General features: G+C 40.8%; 1 protein-coding gene across 2 annotated transcripts in view; it reads left to right on the forward strand.

Annotated features, from left to right (window-relative positions):
• Window positions 1-1,768: 1,768 nt before the first annotated feature.
• Window positions 1,769-19,441, forward strand: part of PHACTR2 (phosphatase and actin regulator 2) — a 146,516-nt gene continuing 128,843 nt past the window's right edge. The window contains exon 1 of one of the 2 annotated variants that reach the window (XM_040238609.1): window positions 1,769-2,028. In XM_040238609.1, the coding sequence (XP_040094543.1) occupies window positions 1,983-2,028 (46 nt within the window). In that variant the 5' untranslated portion in view covers window positions 1,769-1,982. The remainder of the gene's footprint in view (window positions 2,029-19,441) is intronic. The other variant, XM_040238607.1, reaches the window with a different exon arrangement.

Consider the following 19,441-nt stretch of genomic DNA (forward strand, 5'->3'; position numbering starts at 1 on the left):
AGTTTACATTCCCCCATCAACAGTGTAGGACAGTTCTCTTTTCTCCATACCCTCTCCAGCACTTATTGTTTGTAAATTTTTTAACGATGGCCAATCTGACCTGTGTGAGGTGATATCTCATTTGATTTGCATTTCTGTAATAATTACATACTATATAGATTTTTAATAGTTCACAGTCGACTGCCTGCTGCTGCTGCTGCTGCTAAGTCGCTTCAGTCGTGTCTGACTCTGTGCGACCCCATAGACGGCAGCCCATCAGGCTCCCCTGTCCCTGGGATTCTCCAGGCAAGAACACTGGAGTGGGTTGCCATTTCCTTCTCCAGTGCATGAAAGTGAAAAGTGAAAGTGAAGTCACTTAGTCGCGTCCAACTCCTAGCGACCCCATGGACTGCAGCCTCCCAGGTTCCTCCGTCCATGAGATTTTCCAGGCAAGAGTACTGGAGTGGGGTGCCATCACCTTCTCTGAGTCAACTGCCTGGGATAACCTAAAATGTGAAAGCTATGGCAAGTGACCTAAATATATTTTTTAATAAAATACACTTTTAAGGGAAGGGGAGGGATAAATTGGGAGATTGGGATTGACATATACACATTATTGTATATAAAAGAGATAACTAATGGGGACCTACTGTATAGCACAGGGACCTGTACTATATGGGAAAAGAGTGAGTATGTGTGTATGTATAACTGATTCACTTTGCTGTACAGCAGAAACTCACACAACATTGTAAATCAACTATACTTCAATAAAAACCAGTTAAAAATTAAAATATACGCTTTTTTTTGCAATCCCTTCCTGGTCCAGTGGTTAGGGCTTGGCACTCTTACTGCCAGGGTCCAAGATTTTCTCTGTAGTAGAGGAGTTAAAATCCCATAAGCCTCGTAGCCCAGCCCCCTCAAAAAAAAATACACTTCAAAAACTTTTTAATGAAATATATAAGTTCATAAAAATGTACAAATCATAATATATGGTTCAACGAATTTCCACAAAGTGAATCACATTTCTGTAACCACCACCCCAATGCCATATCTATCTCTATGTACCGATCTATAGATGGAGATAGACATGGCATCTAGAGTTCTCATCAATCTTAAATACCAAGAGTATTTACTTTTATTCATATTTTTAAGAAGTTAGAGGTTAAGATTTAATTACAGTAGGATTGTTTAACTTTTATGGAATTTTAGCTTCTAAACTAAATTACTGTGGTCTTCACCTTTAGGACATTTTAAACATACAGTTTCATAGTCTCACAGTGATTCTTTTGAACACAGGAGAGGTGAGCATCGCAGAGTGTAGACGGTAGAGAGCAAAGTGTATCCTTTGTTGATCTGACACATAGACCCATCATTCAGATTCACTGTTCAACCTGATTGAGGCCACTAATACTGCAAAATTCTATTTGTTAAAAGGAAGATTTTTAAAACGAGAAAAAAAACGCACACATAACAGCAATGAGAGGAAGGAACTAACTTTCTAGAAACAAATTTTCTTAAATTAAGTACCGTGACTAAGTACTTTAATTCCTTTTCTTCCAGCCCTAAAGGATCATTTGCCAGTGAACCTTTTAAGTTTAATGGGGAGTCGCCCGAACTCTCTGCTATTGGGGGGTGGCGGGGGTTGCCGGGCTCACAGACCCCGCAGGCGCGGCCGGACCAGCCCGAGCCTCTCCCCTGCCCACTTCCTCGCCCCCCTCATTCCACCGCCCCCGTCGCCCACTCCCCCTCTCTCCTCCCCCGTGACCCTTGACCCCAGCTAATCTGCATAGAGGAATGACAGGCATCCGCTGGGCAGGATCCGCCGCGCCGGCTGCGGCCGGCCGGACTGGGAAACCCGCGAAGGGGGAGAAGGTGAGGGGACTCGGCGGGCAGCTCCGCACCAACTGGGAGATGAACGCTTGGAACTCTGTCTGCGAGCGGACCCATGATCCAAGGACCGAAAGAGCCGCTTGATCGCCGGAGCTGGCCCTGCGACCCGAGACATGGGCCAGACCTCGGTCTCCACGCTGTCCCCGCAGCCCAGCAGCGGTGAGTCCGGGGCGCGCGCGATGCGCTCCCGCCGTGCGGGCGCGGGACCGGCTCGGGGCAGCGGGGGCGGCCGAGGGCTCCGCGGCGAGCCGGGCTCTGCCCGCACCGGCCGAGTCCCTCCGAGAAACCCGAGAGGTAGCGCTCCCCCAAACTCTTTGTCGTGGAAAAGTGGAATGCCTTTTGGGATCCAGCCGATTTTACCTTAAAGGCACAGGCTCCATTTTCTGTCGGAGATGCCTCGCTTTCGGGTCGGTCTGAATCACTTCTGAGCCTGAAATTTACGAGAAACCCCATATGCGTATTGCTTTGTTTTTAAAACGCGAAACTTAAAGAGCAAGATAAACGCGCCAACAGGTTTCTCTGTATTTACACTTGGCTTCTGAGCAGACTAGAACTGAATTCTTTCAAGCTTGTCAACTGATTTATGGTTTGTTTTTTCGGAGTAGAGTGCTGATTGCCCTCTCTTATCCAGGCAGAATGTTGAATACTTAGTAACAGAAAAAAGCTTAATTGTTTTAAATGGTACTTTTTATTAGACAGGCTATAAAACTAGGGGAAACTTTTCATGAACTCAGTTATCTAGTTTTATGGAAACGTGTAATGTTTCTGAGCTCTATTGCCCCGTTTGAAGTATCATTTCTTCATTTTCTTAAAAAAAAAAAAAGGGAAGGAAGGTACGTATGTCTGGCGTTTCTCCAGTAGTGTAGGGACAAACAACCTTTTGGTGGGGATACTTGTGCTTGGACAATGAGACAAGTTTAAAAGGTACTATTTTGACACTTTTTTCCCGTCAAGAATTTAAAAAATCCTCAGAGGGAACATTTACGTTATTTCTTGAGATATTTGATGCACTTTGCAAATTGAGTAAACGTCAACGGGATCTTGCTGAAAGGAAATGACAGGGCGCAGATGAAGTTTTTTTTGTTTGTTTGTTTTTTGTTTTTAATCAGCTCCAGGATGTCTCTAACTCGATAGGATTCTACCATTCCAGCTTCAACCCACTTGGGTTGGTTTAGATTGCAGAACTTCACTCCTTGATATATTATAAGATTTTGCCTCAGGAGAACTAACCCCTCTGCAAAGAAGAGAAATCAGAGTCCAGAAGAAATCACACCTTCCCTTACTGTTCATGACAACGTTGGAACAGAAGAGACTTCATATTGATAGTGTTTGGGGGGATTTTGGAGGGGAGTGTTCATTAGGATCTTAATCTTAGTATAAACTATTTTGTGCAATTAAGACTTACTCTCATTTGTCTTACTTTAAAGCAGTGTGACTTCTTTCAAGAAAGAGTTATATATTTAAATTTCTGCACTGGCAAAACATAGAATTAGATGAGTACTCTGGTACAATAGGTATAGAGTACTGCTCTGAATTTAGTTCTTTAGCCACACAGTATTGTTAGGGTTAATATGTAAAAAGCAAATTTTGCTTTTATAAAAATCAAGGAATGTTACATAAATGATGCTTAGATGCAGAGTAGAATCCTAAAACACAACCTCTTGGGTTGTGTGAGTGTTCAGCTCTATTACAGTCTGCTACCTCATGGACGGTAGGTAACCCCGCAGGCTCCTCTGTCCATGGGCTTTTCAGGGCAAGAATACTGGAGTGGGTTGCCATTTCCTTCTCCAGGGAATCTTCCTGACCCAGGGATTGAACCTATTTCTCTTGTGTCTCCTTCATTGGCAGGTGGATTCCTTACCACTGTGCCCCCTGGTAAGCCCTCCTTCCTCTTACCCAGTACAGCAAAAAACACCCAGATTGCTATAATTCCTAATACATTGATTAATCATGTCAAGAGATTGGGCAGTTTATTAAGACAAAAAGTAACTTAAAAAATTATGCTTGACCATAAAAGATATTTCAAAGAAATATCTCATGGAATAGTGTTATAATTAAATAACAGGTCCTCTGTTTAGTTGATTAAAAGCTTGTATATATTGAAATGTCCAATCCAGACATCATGAGTAGAGGGTTTCTTAGTTTGGTTGGTTTAGGGACGATGGTTGCTATGACTGAAGTTTTTTGATGGTTAAAAGCAGTCCGATTTTCTAATGATACCCGCTTACTTAGGTCCTCTAAGTGTATTATTATCACTCCATTTCCCTGAAGTTTTGCCATCAGATTCCAAATGAAAATGAGAAAAACAACAAAAACAGAACCTGTGGTTGCCATATCTAGGTTTTGTATTCACGTTGGTGTTCTCTGAGTCTGAAAACACCAAACCCTCTACTCTTCCAAGTATCTTGTTGATTCCTTGTTAGCTGTTTGCCAGTGCTTCATGAGTGGTGTGAAGATACTTGTTCCGTGTGATCTCAGTTATCTACTAGGTGTTTTAGTCTAGAGTGGATGCTAGGGATTACAGTGGTGAAGATAATTCCCATGTTAAATGCTTAACAGAATCTGAGTCTAAGGAGTCAATAGTAGCACAGAGTCAGATAGTTTACAGCTGTTACTCGACTTGGGCTTTTGTAAAAATCAACTCTATGGGCCACAGGTTAGCTTGCTTCTCTTTGTCCGTTTCAGACCCTCTTGAACCCTTCAGTTTAGGACCGCGTCTATTTCTCCGGGCTCTAAGAAGACCAGTGATAATTAATTATTGCTGAAAACATGCAATTAGAGTCATTGTTTCTATTTTTTTAACAGCTTTATTGACATATAATTAGCATATCGTTTTTCAGTATTTTCAGTGTTCTGCAACCATCAGTCCTTATTCCCATCCTCCTCAACCCTCCATTCCTAGACCTAATTAACCACTAATCCACTTTCTTTCTCTGTAGGAAGAATATATGTAAGTGGGATCATACAACACAACATGCCTTCTGTGACTGGCTTCTTTCACTTAGCATGATGTTTTCAAGGGTCTGCCGTGTGTAACCTGTATCAGTGCTTCATTTGTTTTGTACTGCCTAATGATATTCCATTGTATTAACGTACCACATTTTATTTATCCATCTGTCAGTTGGTCATTTGGGTTATTAATATTTTTACTTCTTGTCTCTCTGAATAGTACTGCCATGATCTTCAAGTAAAAGTTTTTCTTGAGTGTATTTTCATTTCTCTTGAGTAACGGCAGTATTTCTAGGAGTGGAATTGCTGGGTCATATGTTAATTCTACATTTATGTTATGTTTTAAGGAACTACTTGCTTTGGAGAGTGGCTGTACCATTTTCCATTGCCTCCAGCAGTGTATGAAGGTTCCAGTTTCTCTGCATCCTCATCAACATTTGTTATTATATTTTGATTATGGCTATCCAATAGGTGTGAAGTTATATTTCATTGTGATTATGATTTGCATTTCCCTGATTTCTAATGAAATTGTGCATCTTTTCGTGTGCTTATTGGCCATTCGTATATCCTCTTTGGAGAAATGTCTATTCAGATCTTTTGCCTAACTTTAATTAGCAATTTGACTTCCTATTATTGCGTTATAAGAGTTCTTTGTATACTGGATACAAATCCCTTATCGGATAATGTGATTTGCAAATATTTTCCCCTTCTCAGAATCGTCTTTTCACTTTTTCTTCCTTTTCACTTTTCTGATCCTATGATTTGCAACTGAAATTTTTTATTATGTCCAGTTTATCTGTTTTGTTGTTGTTTGCATTTTTTGGTTTCCTTGCTGGGAAACCATAGCCTAACCAACAACAAGATTTACACATATATTTTCTTTGAAAAGTTTTATAATTTTAGCTCATACATTTAGGTCTGTGATACATTTTAAGTTAGTTTTTATGTGTAGTATGATAGGGATTGTGTTGAACTTGTAGATTAATTTGAGTGATACTGTTATCTTAGCAATGAAGTGTTTCAACCCATAAAGGCAAGGAATGGAAATGGACAGTGTCTTTCCATTTAATTCAGTTCTTCGATTTTTTCCCCACGATGTTTATTATTTTTCAGTGTATTAAGGCTTGTCGTTCCTTTGTTAAATTTATTGTTTATCAGTATTTTTATCATTTTGTGCTAGTTTAAATGAAATTGTGTTCTTATTTCATTTTCAGAATGTTGCTTGCCAGTGATAGAATATACATTTTTATATATTGATTTATACATTGAGTTTTATATATTGATCTTGTCGCCTGTAAATTTGCTGAACTCAGTTTTTTAGCCCTAATAGTTCTTTAGTAGGTCCTTTAACATTGCTATATACAAGATCATATTATACACAAGATATGTAGACAAGGTCGTGTGCAAATAGAGATACTTTTACTTCATCTTTTCCATCTGAATCTCTTTTCTTTTCCTTGTCTAATTGCCCTCACTTTTTATACAGTATAATGTTGAAGAGAAGAAGCAAGAGTGAACATTCTTGTCTTGTTCCTCATCTAAGGAGGAAAGCAATCAGTCTTTCAACATTAAGGGTCACGTTAGCTGTGGGTTTTTCACAGATGCCCTTTATCAAGAAGTTTCCTTCTAGTCTTAGTTTTGAGCATCTTTATCATGCAAATGTTAGATTTTGTCAGAGGCTTTTTCTTTGCCCTTATTGAGATGATCATAAGGGTTTTGTCCTTCATTCTATTAATATGGCATATAACATTAATTTCAGATGTTAAACCAACTTTGTATTCCTGGGATATAAAGTCTACTTGACTTTATTTTATTGAGGATTAGATTTATTATTTCTAAGCACAGGCTAAACAAGTGTGTCCCCAAATAGCGTGGTTTCCGTGCCCTTTAACCTCATGCCTTAGAAGAGCTGAGACTTTTGATAATCTCACTGCCAAGTACAGGGCATAATAGATTGGATACAAAAGAAGTTTGTTGAGCATATGAATTAGTCAACAAATATTCTCAATGCAGTCTGACTACTTTAAGCCAATGATTATGTGAATGAGAGTTTTGTATTATTCTTTTTAACTTCAAAAATTGCATGCTATTCTGGCTCTGTTGTTGGAAGGATGGTATCTGAGCCTAGTAACTATTTCTTTTAGTCTTCAGCCCCACCCCATGCTCACTGTGCAATAGATCAGCTCTTGGGTGTTTTTGCATTACCCCTTGAAAGGGCAGTCAGAACCTCTTTTCTCACTTTCAGGAGATGAGAGAACAAATGAATAAAGTATATAAGTTCATACCTAGGCCATGGTAGAACCTGTATCTCTCTGTGTTTCCGTAGTTTGATCAGAGACTTATTTTTGTCCTGCCCAAGATGTTTATCCATTTCCTTGCAAAGTCCATATTAGAAGAAATCATAAAACAAAAATTGATTGTTTTTCTTAATGAAAATAACATGCATAAAGTTCAGAAGTCAAACTTTACAAGACAGTTCAGACAGGATAAAAGTGAATTTTATTCCTTTCTAGGCCCCTCTGTCCCTTTAAAATTATAACTAAGCATGAACAACTTTTTTTCACTCCAGTTTTATTTCATGTATGTATCTTTATCAAAATACCAGCAATAATAGTATGCTTACTGCTCTAGAGGCTAAGTTTTTTCACGCAATGTAACTTGAAAATATTTCATATTAATGCTTTTAATCTATAAACAATAGTGTAATATGTGGATATATCATAATTTCCTTTAAAAAGAACTCTATTGTGTTTTTATATTTTGTTTGTATTTTTATATTGTTTCTAGGTTGTTTTGTGTGTGTTATTAGAAACAAAGTTGAAATGATCATCCTTATCCAAACTTCTTGCACTCTATGTACCAGTAAAATCATAGCAATGAAATTGCTGGGTTAAAAGATTTATATGTTTTATTTTGATAGACTTTGCCGAATTACTCCCTAAGAGCTGTATCGGTATATTTTCTTGCTAGATGGGATTTCCTTTTTCTGCCCTCTCACCAGCACTGCTATCAGGATCTCTCTTGAAGCACCTGGTCCTTTGTGAGAAATAGAAGTCACTCCCTCTGGGTGAAGCAGTACTGCAGGGATATTGTTTAACTAGCAGTTCCGTAGCAGGACTTCAGTCCCAACTCACTCTCTTGTCTGGTTGTCTTTGCGCAGTGAACATTCTTGCACAATTCTTGTTGTTTAGTCGCTAAGTTGTGTCCGACTCTTTGCGACCCCATGGACCATAGCTCGCCAGGCTCCTCTATCCACGAGATTCTCCATACAAGAATACTGAAGTGGGTTGCCATTCCCTTTTCCAGAGGGTCTTCCCGACTCAGGGATAGAGCCTGGGTCACTTGCATTGCAGGCAGATTCTTTACTGACTGAGCCACCCATATTGGACCACAATATTGTGCATAATTAACTTTTAAAAAATCCTTGTAAATCTATATGTAAAAAAGTGGTATCTCATTTTGGTTATAAGTGAAATAGGATGTTTGTATTTCTTTTTCTTTGAACTGCTTATTTATAGCCTTTCCTTATTTTATATTTTCAAAGATTTGTATGTCAAGATTAGTCTATATCTATCATATATTGTGAATATTTTTCTGTTTTTCTTACCTCATGTTTGTTTGATTTTTTTTAATGTTAAAACTTCAAAATTTTATAGAGTCATACCTATCCTTTTCTTTCTTAACTGGAGTTATTAAGAAACATGTTCTCCTTTGCTGTTTTTCTCATATTTGACATTTAATCTCTGTAAGTGATTCTCATTTAAAGTGAATAATGATATTAAATCCTTAAACTGCCTGGCAAAAAACCATCAGAAAATTGAAAAAGGAGATCATAAAGTTGACAAAAAATGTGCATTGTATATAGAAAACAATGATTAATATTTTAATGTAGTAAGACCTCTTAAAAATCTGAGAAAGAAATCAGTAAGAAAAAGGTAAATACCCAAATAGAAAACTGAATAGAGATCATGAACAAAAATTTTTCAAAATATCTATTGGCCATAATTGTGAATTCATATGAGTCAGGAATTATTCCAAGTGCTTTACTTGAATTAAGTTTTTAATCCTCACAACATCCATATAGAGTAACTACCATTAATATCTGCACTTAAATTTTTAATAGTACATTTTATCTAACGCAATATATCTAGTTATTATCACTCATCATGTAATCAAAATAAAGATATTAGTGAGATATTTTGCATTCTTTTTCATATTAAGTCTTTAAAGACTTGTGTGCATTTTATACACACAAGTATATTAGCCTCATTTCAAGTGCTCAGTAATACCATTCATGCTGTCTTAATAGAGCACATCTAAATGGTTCAAGGAAGGCCTTAGGCAAAATTAGAAGATGCCAGCCCTTTGTCCTCAATGCTCCTCTTCTCTCTCTTCTCTGTTGAGACACCTTCCTGCTTCCCTTCTCGCCCCGTGCTCTTGCCCTTCACACTCTGACTCTGGGAAAACGAGAGCGTAGGGCATGGAAATACGTTGTGATTCAAGCAGCCCTGGATATAAACCCGAAGTGCTGTTTACTAGATCTTGTAACATAACGTAATTTGAGCTTAAAATTCTTCATCAGGACATACCTCGCTACCCTTCATAGAGTTTCATAAAGTTTAGTGCAGTGATATCCGTAAAGGCATTTAACACAGTACTTGGCACTGTAAAAGAACTGTGAAAAAGCTACTGTCAGTTTTGCTTTTAAATCATATCTGCCAGAAGGCAGTGCCCGTTATTTAAAAAAACAACAACAGGATCGTTTTTAGAATTTCAGGCACCAGTCACAGGCTTTAGAGGGTATTCTTTGAGAGGAGGAGAATAAATCAGGGATGTAAACAGATTGTGGGGGAAAGTATGTTACAACAAGGTGTCCTGTGAGATTGGTGATACTTGTAGATTCTTCTCTCCTTCTGATACTATAAAAGGAAAATTAGGTCTTAAATCACATTTCATATGTTCATTCAACATAACAGTTATTTTCCTAGTGAAGACTTATTTTTTTAGCAAAGTATGGAATAAAGTATACTTTTGGTTTAGTTTTTTTAAGCCAAGGAGCATACTGATTTTCCAAACTTGGACAAGCTGCAGTCTCACTAAATATGGCAATGAAATCAAGACAAAAGGACAGACTCATGGATAATCTATAGTTGTTTAAACCTCACAGTTTTTCCTTCAAGGTAGGCACAGCTAAATGCTGCTACATGAAAACAGCATAGTTCATACTGTGAATCACTGCCCTTTCAAAAATGAACAAAAATATACAATTACTAGCTTCCCAGAAAGTGAACACAGCGTTGGCAAATTCAACTATTCGCTGTGAGTCAGTGTTCTTAGGTATTTCCAAGACATACGGTCTCAATTGCAAACATATTGTCCTTGGTCTTCAGCCCATGTGATTGGGCACCAAGTTATCTGACAGATATGACAGGGGCAAGTGATAACTATCTGAGAAGCGCTCGGGGGCTAAACAGTCAATCTAGGCAGACACTAGAATGTGTTTCTAAGTTACTTGGTGTATTAGTTTCCCAGGGCTACTGTAATGAAGTACCTACCACTAACTTGGGGGCTTAAAACAGAAGAAATATGTTGTGTTAGAGTCCTGGAGGCTAGAAGTCCAACATTAGGGTTTGGCAGGGCTACTCTCTAAATCCTGTCGAGGATCCTTCCTTCCCTCTCCCCTAGCTCTTGGTGGTTTGCTGACAATCTTTCATGTTCGCTGGCTTGCAGAAGCATAACTTCAGTCTCTGTCTTTGTGAACACATGGTGTTCTTATGTCGTCCTCATAGCTGTCTTTTTATAAGGATACTGGTCATACTGGAATAGCTACGTTTTGCAGATGAGGACTGCTGAAGCATAAGAGTTAACTTGCCCACGTTACTCAACCAAAGAAGAAATGCAAGCGACCATTTGATATAATGAGTAAAATTTAAGCAGTTCAGTGAAAAAAAATGGATGCTAGTGATCACCTATGAATTTAGTAAAGATTAAAAGGAATGATTTCTGGGAGATGTCTTGTGGTAGTTGAAATTGGTACAGGATGTGAGAGCTGGACCATAAAGAAGGCTGAGCACTGAAGAATTGCTTTTAAACTGTGGTGTTGGAGAAGACTCTTGAGTGTCCCTTGGACTGCACGGAGATCCAACCAGTCCATCCTAAAGGAAATCAGCACTCAATATTCTTTAGAAGGACTGATGCTAAAACCGAAGCTCCAATACTTTGGCCACCTGCTGCGAAGAGCCAGCTCATTGGAAAAGACCCTGATACTGGGAAAGATCGAGGTTAGGAGGAGAAGGAGATGATGAAGGGTGAGATGGTTGAATGGCATCACTCCAATGGGCATGAGTTTGAGCAAGCTCCAAGAGATGGTGAAGGAGAGGGAAACCTGGATGTGTTGCAGTCCATGAGGTCGCAGAGAGTCGGACATGACTGATTGACGGAACAACAACAACAATCAGGAGAGCAGCTTGGTATTATGTATTAAAAATCTTAAAATGTGCATATTATGCTCAGGCCCAGTATTTCCACTTTTAGAAGCATATTGTAAAGGGAGTAATTATTTGCTCACTGGAGCAATGTTTCTCAAAGCCCCAAATCGGAAATACCTGAATAGTCAAACAATATAATTAATTAGTTGAGATTTGTTGTTGTCTAGTCACTAAGTCTTGTCTGACTCTTTTGCAACCCCATGGACTGTAGCCCACCAGGGCCCTCTGTCCATGAAATGTTCCAGGTAAGAATACTGGAGTGAGTCACCATTTCCTTCTCCAGGTGATCCTCCTGACTCAGGGATCGAACCCCTGGCTCCTGCATTGGCAGGCAGCTTCTCTACTGCTGAGGGAATCCCAACTGAGATATAGTCATGTAATAGAACTGGCCAGTTAAAAATGATGTAAAAATATTTTTGTAAAGCGATTTTCATAATAAATAGTGTAAGAATGTGAAAAAGCAGTTATTTGAAGTTATATAATTCTATTTAAAAAATATGTGCATGGAGAAAAATCTATACAGGCAGAGAAAGAGGAAATTCATTTATGCAAAGTGTGACAGTCATGGCTTTCCTCTGCTTTGGACATGATCAAGGCCAGAGTTTCTATGCTCAGCATCCACTGGGACCTCCTCTGGAATTAAAGCCATAGCTGACCTCCAGGTGTATCAGTTTTTCTCTAGCTGTCATGGACTCTGACTCAGCTTTAAGGTCAATGACTGTTTTTCAACCAGTTTTACTATTTCCTGTGAATTCAATGATGAAAACAAAAATAGAGGTTCTATTATAGCCTATAATGGAGAAGGCAATGGCACCCCGCTCCAGTACTCTTGCCTGGAAAATCCCATGGATGGAGGAGCCTGGTGGGCTGCAGTCCATGGGGTCGCTAAGGGTCGGGCACGACTGAGCGACTTCACTTTCCCTTTTCACTTTCATGCATTGGAGAAGGAAATGGCAACCCACTCCAGTGTTCTTGCCTGGAAAACCCCAGGGACGGGGGAGCCTGGTGGGCTGAGGTCTATGGGGTCGCACAGAGTTGGACACAACTGAAGCGACTTAGCAGCAGCAGCAGCAGCATAGCCTATAGTAAACCTGCTTTTTTAGTTTTTTTTCTTTGACTAAGAAAAATGTCAGTCCACTGGAGAAAAAGAAAATGAACACAAATTTGAACCTTATTACTTCTCTTTGGTCTGTTGCTCATCAGGTCTGGCCAGTGAGTAATATCCTAAATGTTTTTTTGTTGTTGTTGGGTTGCTCAGTTGTGTCTGACTCTTTGTGACCCCATGGAATGCTGCACACCAGGCTTCCCCATCCTTCACTACTATCTCCCAGAGTTTGTGCAAACACATGTCCATCGCGTCAGTGATGCCATCCAACCATCTCATCGTCTGTCGCCCCCTTCTCCTGCTGCCCTCAATCTTTCCCAGCATCAGGGTCTTTTCCAATGAGTTGGCACTTCCCATCAGGTAACCAAAGTATTGGAGCTTCAGCCTCAGCATCAGTCCTTCCAGTGAATATTCAGGGTTGAGTTCCTGTAGGATTGACTGGTTTGATCTCTTTGCTACCCAGGGGATTCTCAATAATCTTTTCCAGCACCACAATTCTAAAGCATCAGTTCTTTGGTGCTCAGCTTTCTTTATGGTCCAACTCTCACATCCATACATGACTGCTTGAAAAACCACAGCTTTGACTCTGCACCTTTGTCGGCAAAATGATGTCTCTGCTTTTTAGTATGCTGTCTAGGTTTGTCATAACCTTTATTCCAAGGATCAAGCATCTTTTAATTTCAAGGCTGCAGTCACTGTCAGCAGTGATGTTTTTAACATAAATTTATTTTATCTTCAGCTGTCTGAAAAGATAACAACTGATGGGCGAGTCAGACTTCATCCTTTGCTTACTTAATGCAGGAGGGAAGGAGATAAGAAACTTGAATTGTTGATCCTTTAATTAAGCCTGTTTAATTTAAACAGAGGAAAGGTTCCAACATACTTTTTTGTCCTAGGGACTTTAGTGTAACTGACTGTGAGTTTCTATTCTTGGAAATAAAGAGTCATATTTAGTGAAGACTCAACTTATAGAAAAGTGATATTGAGATGGAAATAGTCTTAAGAAAAGAAACACTTCTTGGTTGCCCCACCCTACCCCCATCTGAAGCAGGGGAACCAAAACTGAAATAGCTTTTGTTTCCCAGAAGGGAATGGGCAGATAATATGACTTCGAAGTCGGATCTGACCATTATCACTTATGTTTGTAAATTACTCCTTCATTTATCTCCATTTCAAGGGACTGGATGTGTTTATTCATGTAAGCCTTCTGTCAGATATAACACTGGAAGCCTTAATACTAGGACAGTTTTGAGATATTCCTACAAATCAACTCATTTTGTGAGGGGATAATGAGGAGAAAGAGTGGCACCTTCATCTAACAAGCAGTTTCTGGAACTGGAGTAATTATGTGTAAGGTACCGGGCTAAACTTTGGGGGAAAGATTCAAAGATAAATCAGGCACAGAGCTTGCCCACAGGATCCAAACCAAGGAGACACTTAGTGAAGATGTACAGAAATGGGGCTGGAAGGGAAAGGGATGCCAGAAAACTGTGGGGGCAGACCTGGGAGGCTAAAAATTACAGAAGAGGAACAAGAATTCAACCTGAGCTGGAGAGGGCAGGAAGGCAAGAGTGCAAGACATGGTGGGGGGCCGGGTGGTGAGAATGATGGAAGGCTTTTTATTAAGTGAGAGAGATGATGAGAGGTTTTCTTTAAAGGGCTGAATTTGCCTGCTGCTTGCAGTACTGATTTTGTGGGGGTAGACTGAAGACAAGAAGCAAGAGGTAGACTTCGAAAATCCAACAAGCTGGAATGAACACCTGACCTGGCGGGGGAGGTGCCTGGGTGATGCCCAGGTTTGTATCTGCAAATCTGCCCTTTCTTCATGCTCCAGGCTCAAATAGACAACTGCCTGTTTCACAGATCTGCTTGAATCCTTAATGCGCATCTCACAAGTGAAGTGAAGTCGCTCAGTCGTGCCCGACTCTTTGCGACCCCATGGATGGTAGCCTGCACCAAGCTCCTCCATCCATGGGGTTTTCAAGGTGAGAATACTGGAGTGGGTTGCCATTTCCTTCTCCAGGGAATCTTCCCAACCCAGGGATCGAACCCAGGTCTCTCACAATGTAGACAGACGCTTTACCATCTGAGCCACCAGGGAAGTCCAATGGAAGACTTGATTTTGCCCTCCCAACTGGTTCTTCCTTTGACTTTATATATTTCACCAAAATACCTCTTAATCACTCACTCATTCTAGCCAGAAATCTAGGATTCATCCTTGGGTTTTTCCCTTTCCTCTTCATGTTGATCTATTAGAATATCCTGCCCATTCTTCTTTGAGAGTACATCTCAAAGTCTACTCACTTCCCTCTTGCTCTGTCTACTGCCACCGTCCAATCCACCGTCTCTCTCTACGGTCCATCCATTGCATGCCTAACCATGGTAGGTTCCCACTTATATCCTGCTTGTGTTCTCAACCTTGTGTAATTCATTTCCCACACAACAGCTAAAGTAATTTTTTAAAAGCATAAATCATGTCATTCCTTACACAAGACCTTCCTATGTCTTGCTGTTGCATTTAGAATGAAATCTGGATTTCACCCTGGCATCCTCAAAGCCATATATGATTCCATGTGATCCCTGATTTCCTCCCATCTCTCTGACTTTCCTGGTGGCTCAGTCAGTAAAGAATCCACCTGCAGTGCAGGAGACCTCTTGCAATGCAGGAGACCCGAGTTTGATCCCTGGGTCGGGAAGATCCCGTGGAGAAGGAAATGGCAGTCAACTCCAGTATTCTTGCCTGGGAAATCCCATGGACAGAGGAGCCTGGTGGGCTACAGTCCTTGGGGTCTCAAGAGTCAGACACAACTTAGTGACTAAACCACCAACTCTTGACTTCATCTCCACCACTTTGCCCCTCACTATCAACCCCAACAATTTCAGTTCCATTTCCCATCATCTCACGAGCCTGGCTCACCCTACCCATGACTTTGGCAGTTGCTTCCTGTAAATCCAGGAGATCTGAGACACTCTGCCTCTGGCTCTTTCCAAAGCTGGCTCCTTGTTTTTAGCTCCTGTATCACCCTCTTCACCGGAACCTCTCCTGCCCACCCCTCAGTCACACTTCTCTGCTCTGTCATTGCACTTATCACTCAGATTATCTTGTTTATGTGTTTGTTTTTTCTTTGCCTCCCTTCACTAGGACCTAAGCTCCAAGAGCGAAGGACTTACCTGTGTTGTTTACCAGCGTGTCTTCTTATTCCTGTGAACACGAGCGTGTTAGTCACTCAGTCATGTCCGACTCTTTGCAGCCCCATGGACTGTAGCCTGCAAGGCTCCTCTGTCCATGGGATTCTCCAGGCAAGAATACTGGAGTGGGTTGCCATGCCCTTCTCAGGGGATCTTCCTGACCCAGGGATCAAACCCTGGTCTCTTACATTGCAGGCAGATTCTTTAATGTCTGAGACACCAAGGAAGACCCTTCTTATTCTTAGATGGGTCTGGACACAAAAAACTGCTGAATAAATGAATAGTCTATTTGACCATGTCATATATTAGTAGAGTGATAGGCCGTGATTGGAAAGTGAAGTGGCATCCAAGAAACGTAGAGTCATTTAAACTGATTTAGTATTTTGTCTCCAATCTCTAAATACTGTGTTTACAATATTAATTATTGGCTGTTCAGCTTGACACATTGCTTTCTCAAACTGTCACCCCTGCCCCCACCCCAGTCATGCATTTCCCATCCTTTGATGATGTTCTCATCTTCCCAACATTTTTCTGTTGTCCTTTAGATTAGATCAGTATCACTTATAACTACATAAAAGCTGAGGACAGCTAAGCCTTGAGGTAAACCATGGTTCCTTTTTCCTTCCTGCCTTGCTTTTGCTTTCCCTACTAATGTTTTGGCTGAGGATCCTGTATTCCCGTCCCCAAACCTTCCCCCAGTTACATAGGTCTCTTCTCAGTGTGTCCAGACAATTTCGTTATTCTTTCAAGTTCTTCTTTGAGAAGTTTATCTGAGGTCTTTGTTCCAATTTGGGCCCTATTTCCTCTAAATAGGAAATAGGCTGTTGCCCTGGGATCTCTCGTCACATCATTCTGGGGATTTCTACTATTTCCCTCTTCTGTTGGATCTCCAGATAGCTAGAGCCATGTCTGACTTTTTCCCTGCATCTGTTTCCTTATTTTGGCCGAGCACACAGATAGCTTCTTGAGAAAAGCTCTTGGGGATTTTCTTTCTTTTATTTTTTAAAATTTATTTCTTTCTCATTTTTGGCTGCACCATCTTCGTTGCTGTGTGCGAACCTTCTCTAGTTGCGGTGACAGGGGCTCCTCTCTAGTTGTGGTGTGTGGGCTTTTCATTGCAGTGGCTTCCCTTGTTGCAGAGCGTGGGCTCTAGGGCGAGTGGGCTTTAGTAATTGTGGCACACAGGCTTAGTTATCCCATGGATGTGCAGTCTTTCCCCAACCAGGAATCGAATCCATGCCCCTTGCATTGGTGGGTGGACTCCCAGCCACTGGACCACCAGGGAAGCCCCTCCCCCTTTTTTGATTATTTACTTGGTTGCACTGGGTCTTTCTTGCTGCCCATCAGCACATCAGCTTTCTCTTGTTGCGGTGAGCAGGGTCTGCTCTTTGTCGTGGTGCGTGGGCTTCTCATTGTGGTGGCTTCTCTTGTTGCCGGGCACAGGCTCCAGATGCACGGGCTTCAGGAGTTGCAGCACCCAGGCTCCGTAGTTGAGGCTTCAGTTGCTCTGCAGCTTGTGGAATTTTCCTGGACCAGGGATCAAACCTGTATCCCCTGGGCAGGCGGATTCCTATCCACTGTACCACCAAGGAAGTCCTCTTCCCCACCCCCCCCCACCCCCACACACCTTGTATTAGTACCTGTTTTTCCTGCCTTCATACTTGATTGCTTGGGTGGGTCATAAAGCTAGCAAAAGCAAACTTACTGTATATGTGCAAACACCCATTGCCACTTATAATCCATCATGATTAACTTTTTCTTTTTTTGTAGAAGACTGTTGTATTTTTTTAGAAGTTTAGCGGATTTTTATTCATTTCAAAAGACTTTCTTGGATGATTGTCCCACAAGAACTTGACTTTGACCTGCTTTTGTTATCACAATGTAAAAAATGTTTTATGAAAGTTTATAAGTTTCATAGATGAACAGACTTATTAAAATATGTTTGAATAGTGAAAGTGGTATTTGCTCAATCATGTCTGACTCTGCAACCTCAGGTAATGTAGCCCACCAGGCTCCTCTGTCCATTGAATTCACCAGGCAAGAATACTGGAGTGGGTTGCCATTCCCTTCTCCAGGGGATCTTCCCAACCCAGGAAATGAACTTGAGTCTCCTGCATTGCAGATGGATTCCTTACCCTCTGAGCAGCCAGAGTTTATTTTGATAATAATCTGCTACCATTTTTTAAAAAGATACATGTTTAAGGTCTGTTTAGAATAACTGTAATTTTCCTGTATTTTGTGCATTTTAAGGATGTGGGATACTGGTCCAAACAGAAACCTAGTGTGTTACAATTAAAGGTTAGTATTTCATGAACTTGTCCAATTGTGAGAATCACCTACATGCTTGCTAAAAACACTCAATTTGGGGCTCTATATTCTAGATGAGCAAAATCAGAATCTTTTGAAGAGGAGTCTTGGAATCTGGTTTTTCAACAAGTGTTCCAGAAGAGTCTTGTGAGAAAGCTCCTTTGGAGATTAGTAATATTCAGAGGGTGGCTTCAGATCAAAATTTCTTTGCCAGCAATGTGTATCTTGTCTTGACTTGAGGTAAAAATTACAGAGCGTCCAGTTAAAAAACACTGATGTTCTGTACCCAGTGCCTTGATGGATTTGCTCATTAACATGTCCCGTTCAGAAGCAAGTATTCCCATTTCCAAGTACAATTTTGGTGAAATCTCATTGCCAGAAAATCTTGCGTACATTTTATTAATATTATTAGCTGCAAAATACTTCATTTCCCACAGTAGTCACGTTTGAGCTAAATGTAGGTACACACGAAGGAAAAGAGGCTTCAGAAGGTCAGTTACTATTTAAGGGAAAGTCACAGAATTTCAATTCCCTTGCCTTTTCAGGAAGACCCCTGTCAACTTCATTGGAGGTCGCTGTGTTCTAATTACTGAAGGAGGAACCAAAGTCAAAGAACAGGGCACTGGATGAAAACAGGTGTTTAATAATGAGTGGGAGGAACTGTAAGAAAGATATGACTGAAACGTATTTCTAAAAAGAAGGCCGAGCCCTTCAGAGATGTGGGCAGCACATTCTGAAAACTCCAAAAGGAAGCAGTCGTTTATTTAAAAATTCTTTTCATATGTTCCTTTTTGGAAACGTTTAGCTTTTTATTTTTGCCTCTGTACTTCAGGGGTCTTTCCTGTCAACGGTGGGCCTATTTGCAGTACCTTGCCCATTGTGAAGTAAATTCTAGTCAGTTCTCTTAAAAGCTTTTTCTAAAGAGTCTCTCAGGCTCTCCTAGGAAGGCCTCCGTTGACTGCCTGAGGTGTTCTGAGGTGGGCCTGCTGAGTTGGCCTCGGACCTTCCTTCTAGAATAAAAATGCTTCTGACCATAGCTGGGTAGCCGCCACAGGGCTGAGAAGGGGCAACGTGACGGGACAATTCAGGATCGCTGTTGCCGATTCCATCTATTTTTGTGTTTTTCAAAATTTCCTCTACATCTGTAAAGTTTACTTGTGCTGATGTGCCAGGCTGTCTGTGGAGGAGCCGGCTGAGGATGGAAACTTGGAAGAAGGAGTTAACAGAGCTCACGTCGAATGTTCCTGTGGGCCAGACTGAGCTGAGCCTCATTTTCCTAACGTCTTCTGAAACGGAATTGTATACATATGTGCGCGACTGGTGTTCTGTCTCTTGGAAAGTACTTGGCTGCCAGTTTTTGGAAAGAAAACATGAAAAGGATAAAATCGAACTGGAGATTTGGAAAAGAATCTAGAACTGTGCACTTTTAGAAAACCGACCCCCTCTTGAGTCATCCAACCACAGAATATCAGAACACTTTATACCTCATTTTCCAAACGATGATGTTTTAATTTACAAAGCCGCCATCCAGTCG

The sequence above is a fragment of the Oryx dammah genome, unplaced genomic scaffold (assembly GCF_014754425.2).
Source record: "Oryx dammah isolate SB20612 unplaced genomic scaffold, SCBI_Odam_1.1 HiC_scaffold_4, whole genome shotgun sequence".
NCBI lineage: Eukaryota > Metazoa > Chordata > Mammalia > Artiodactyla > Bovidae > Oryx > Oryx dammah.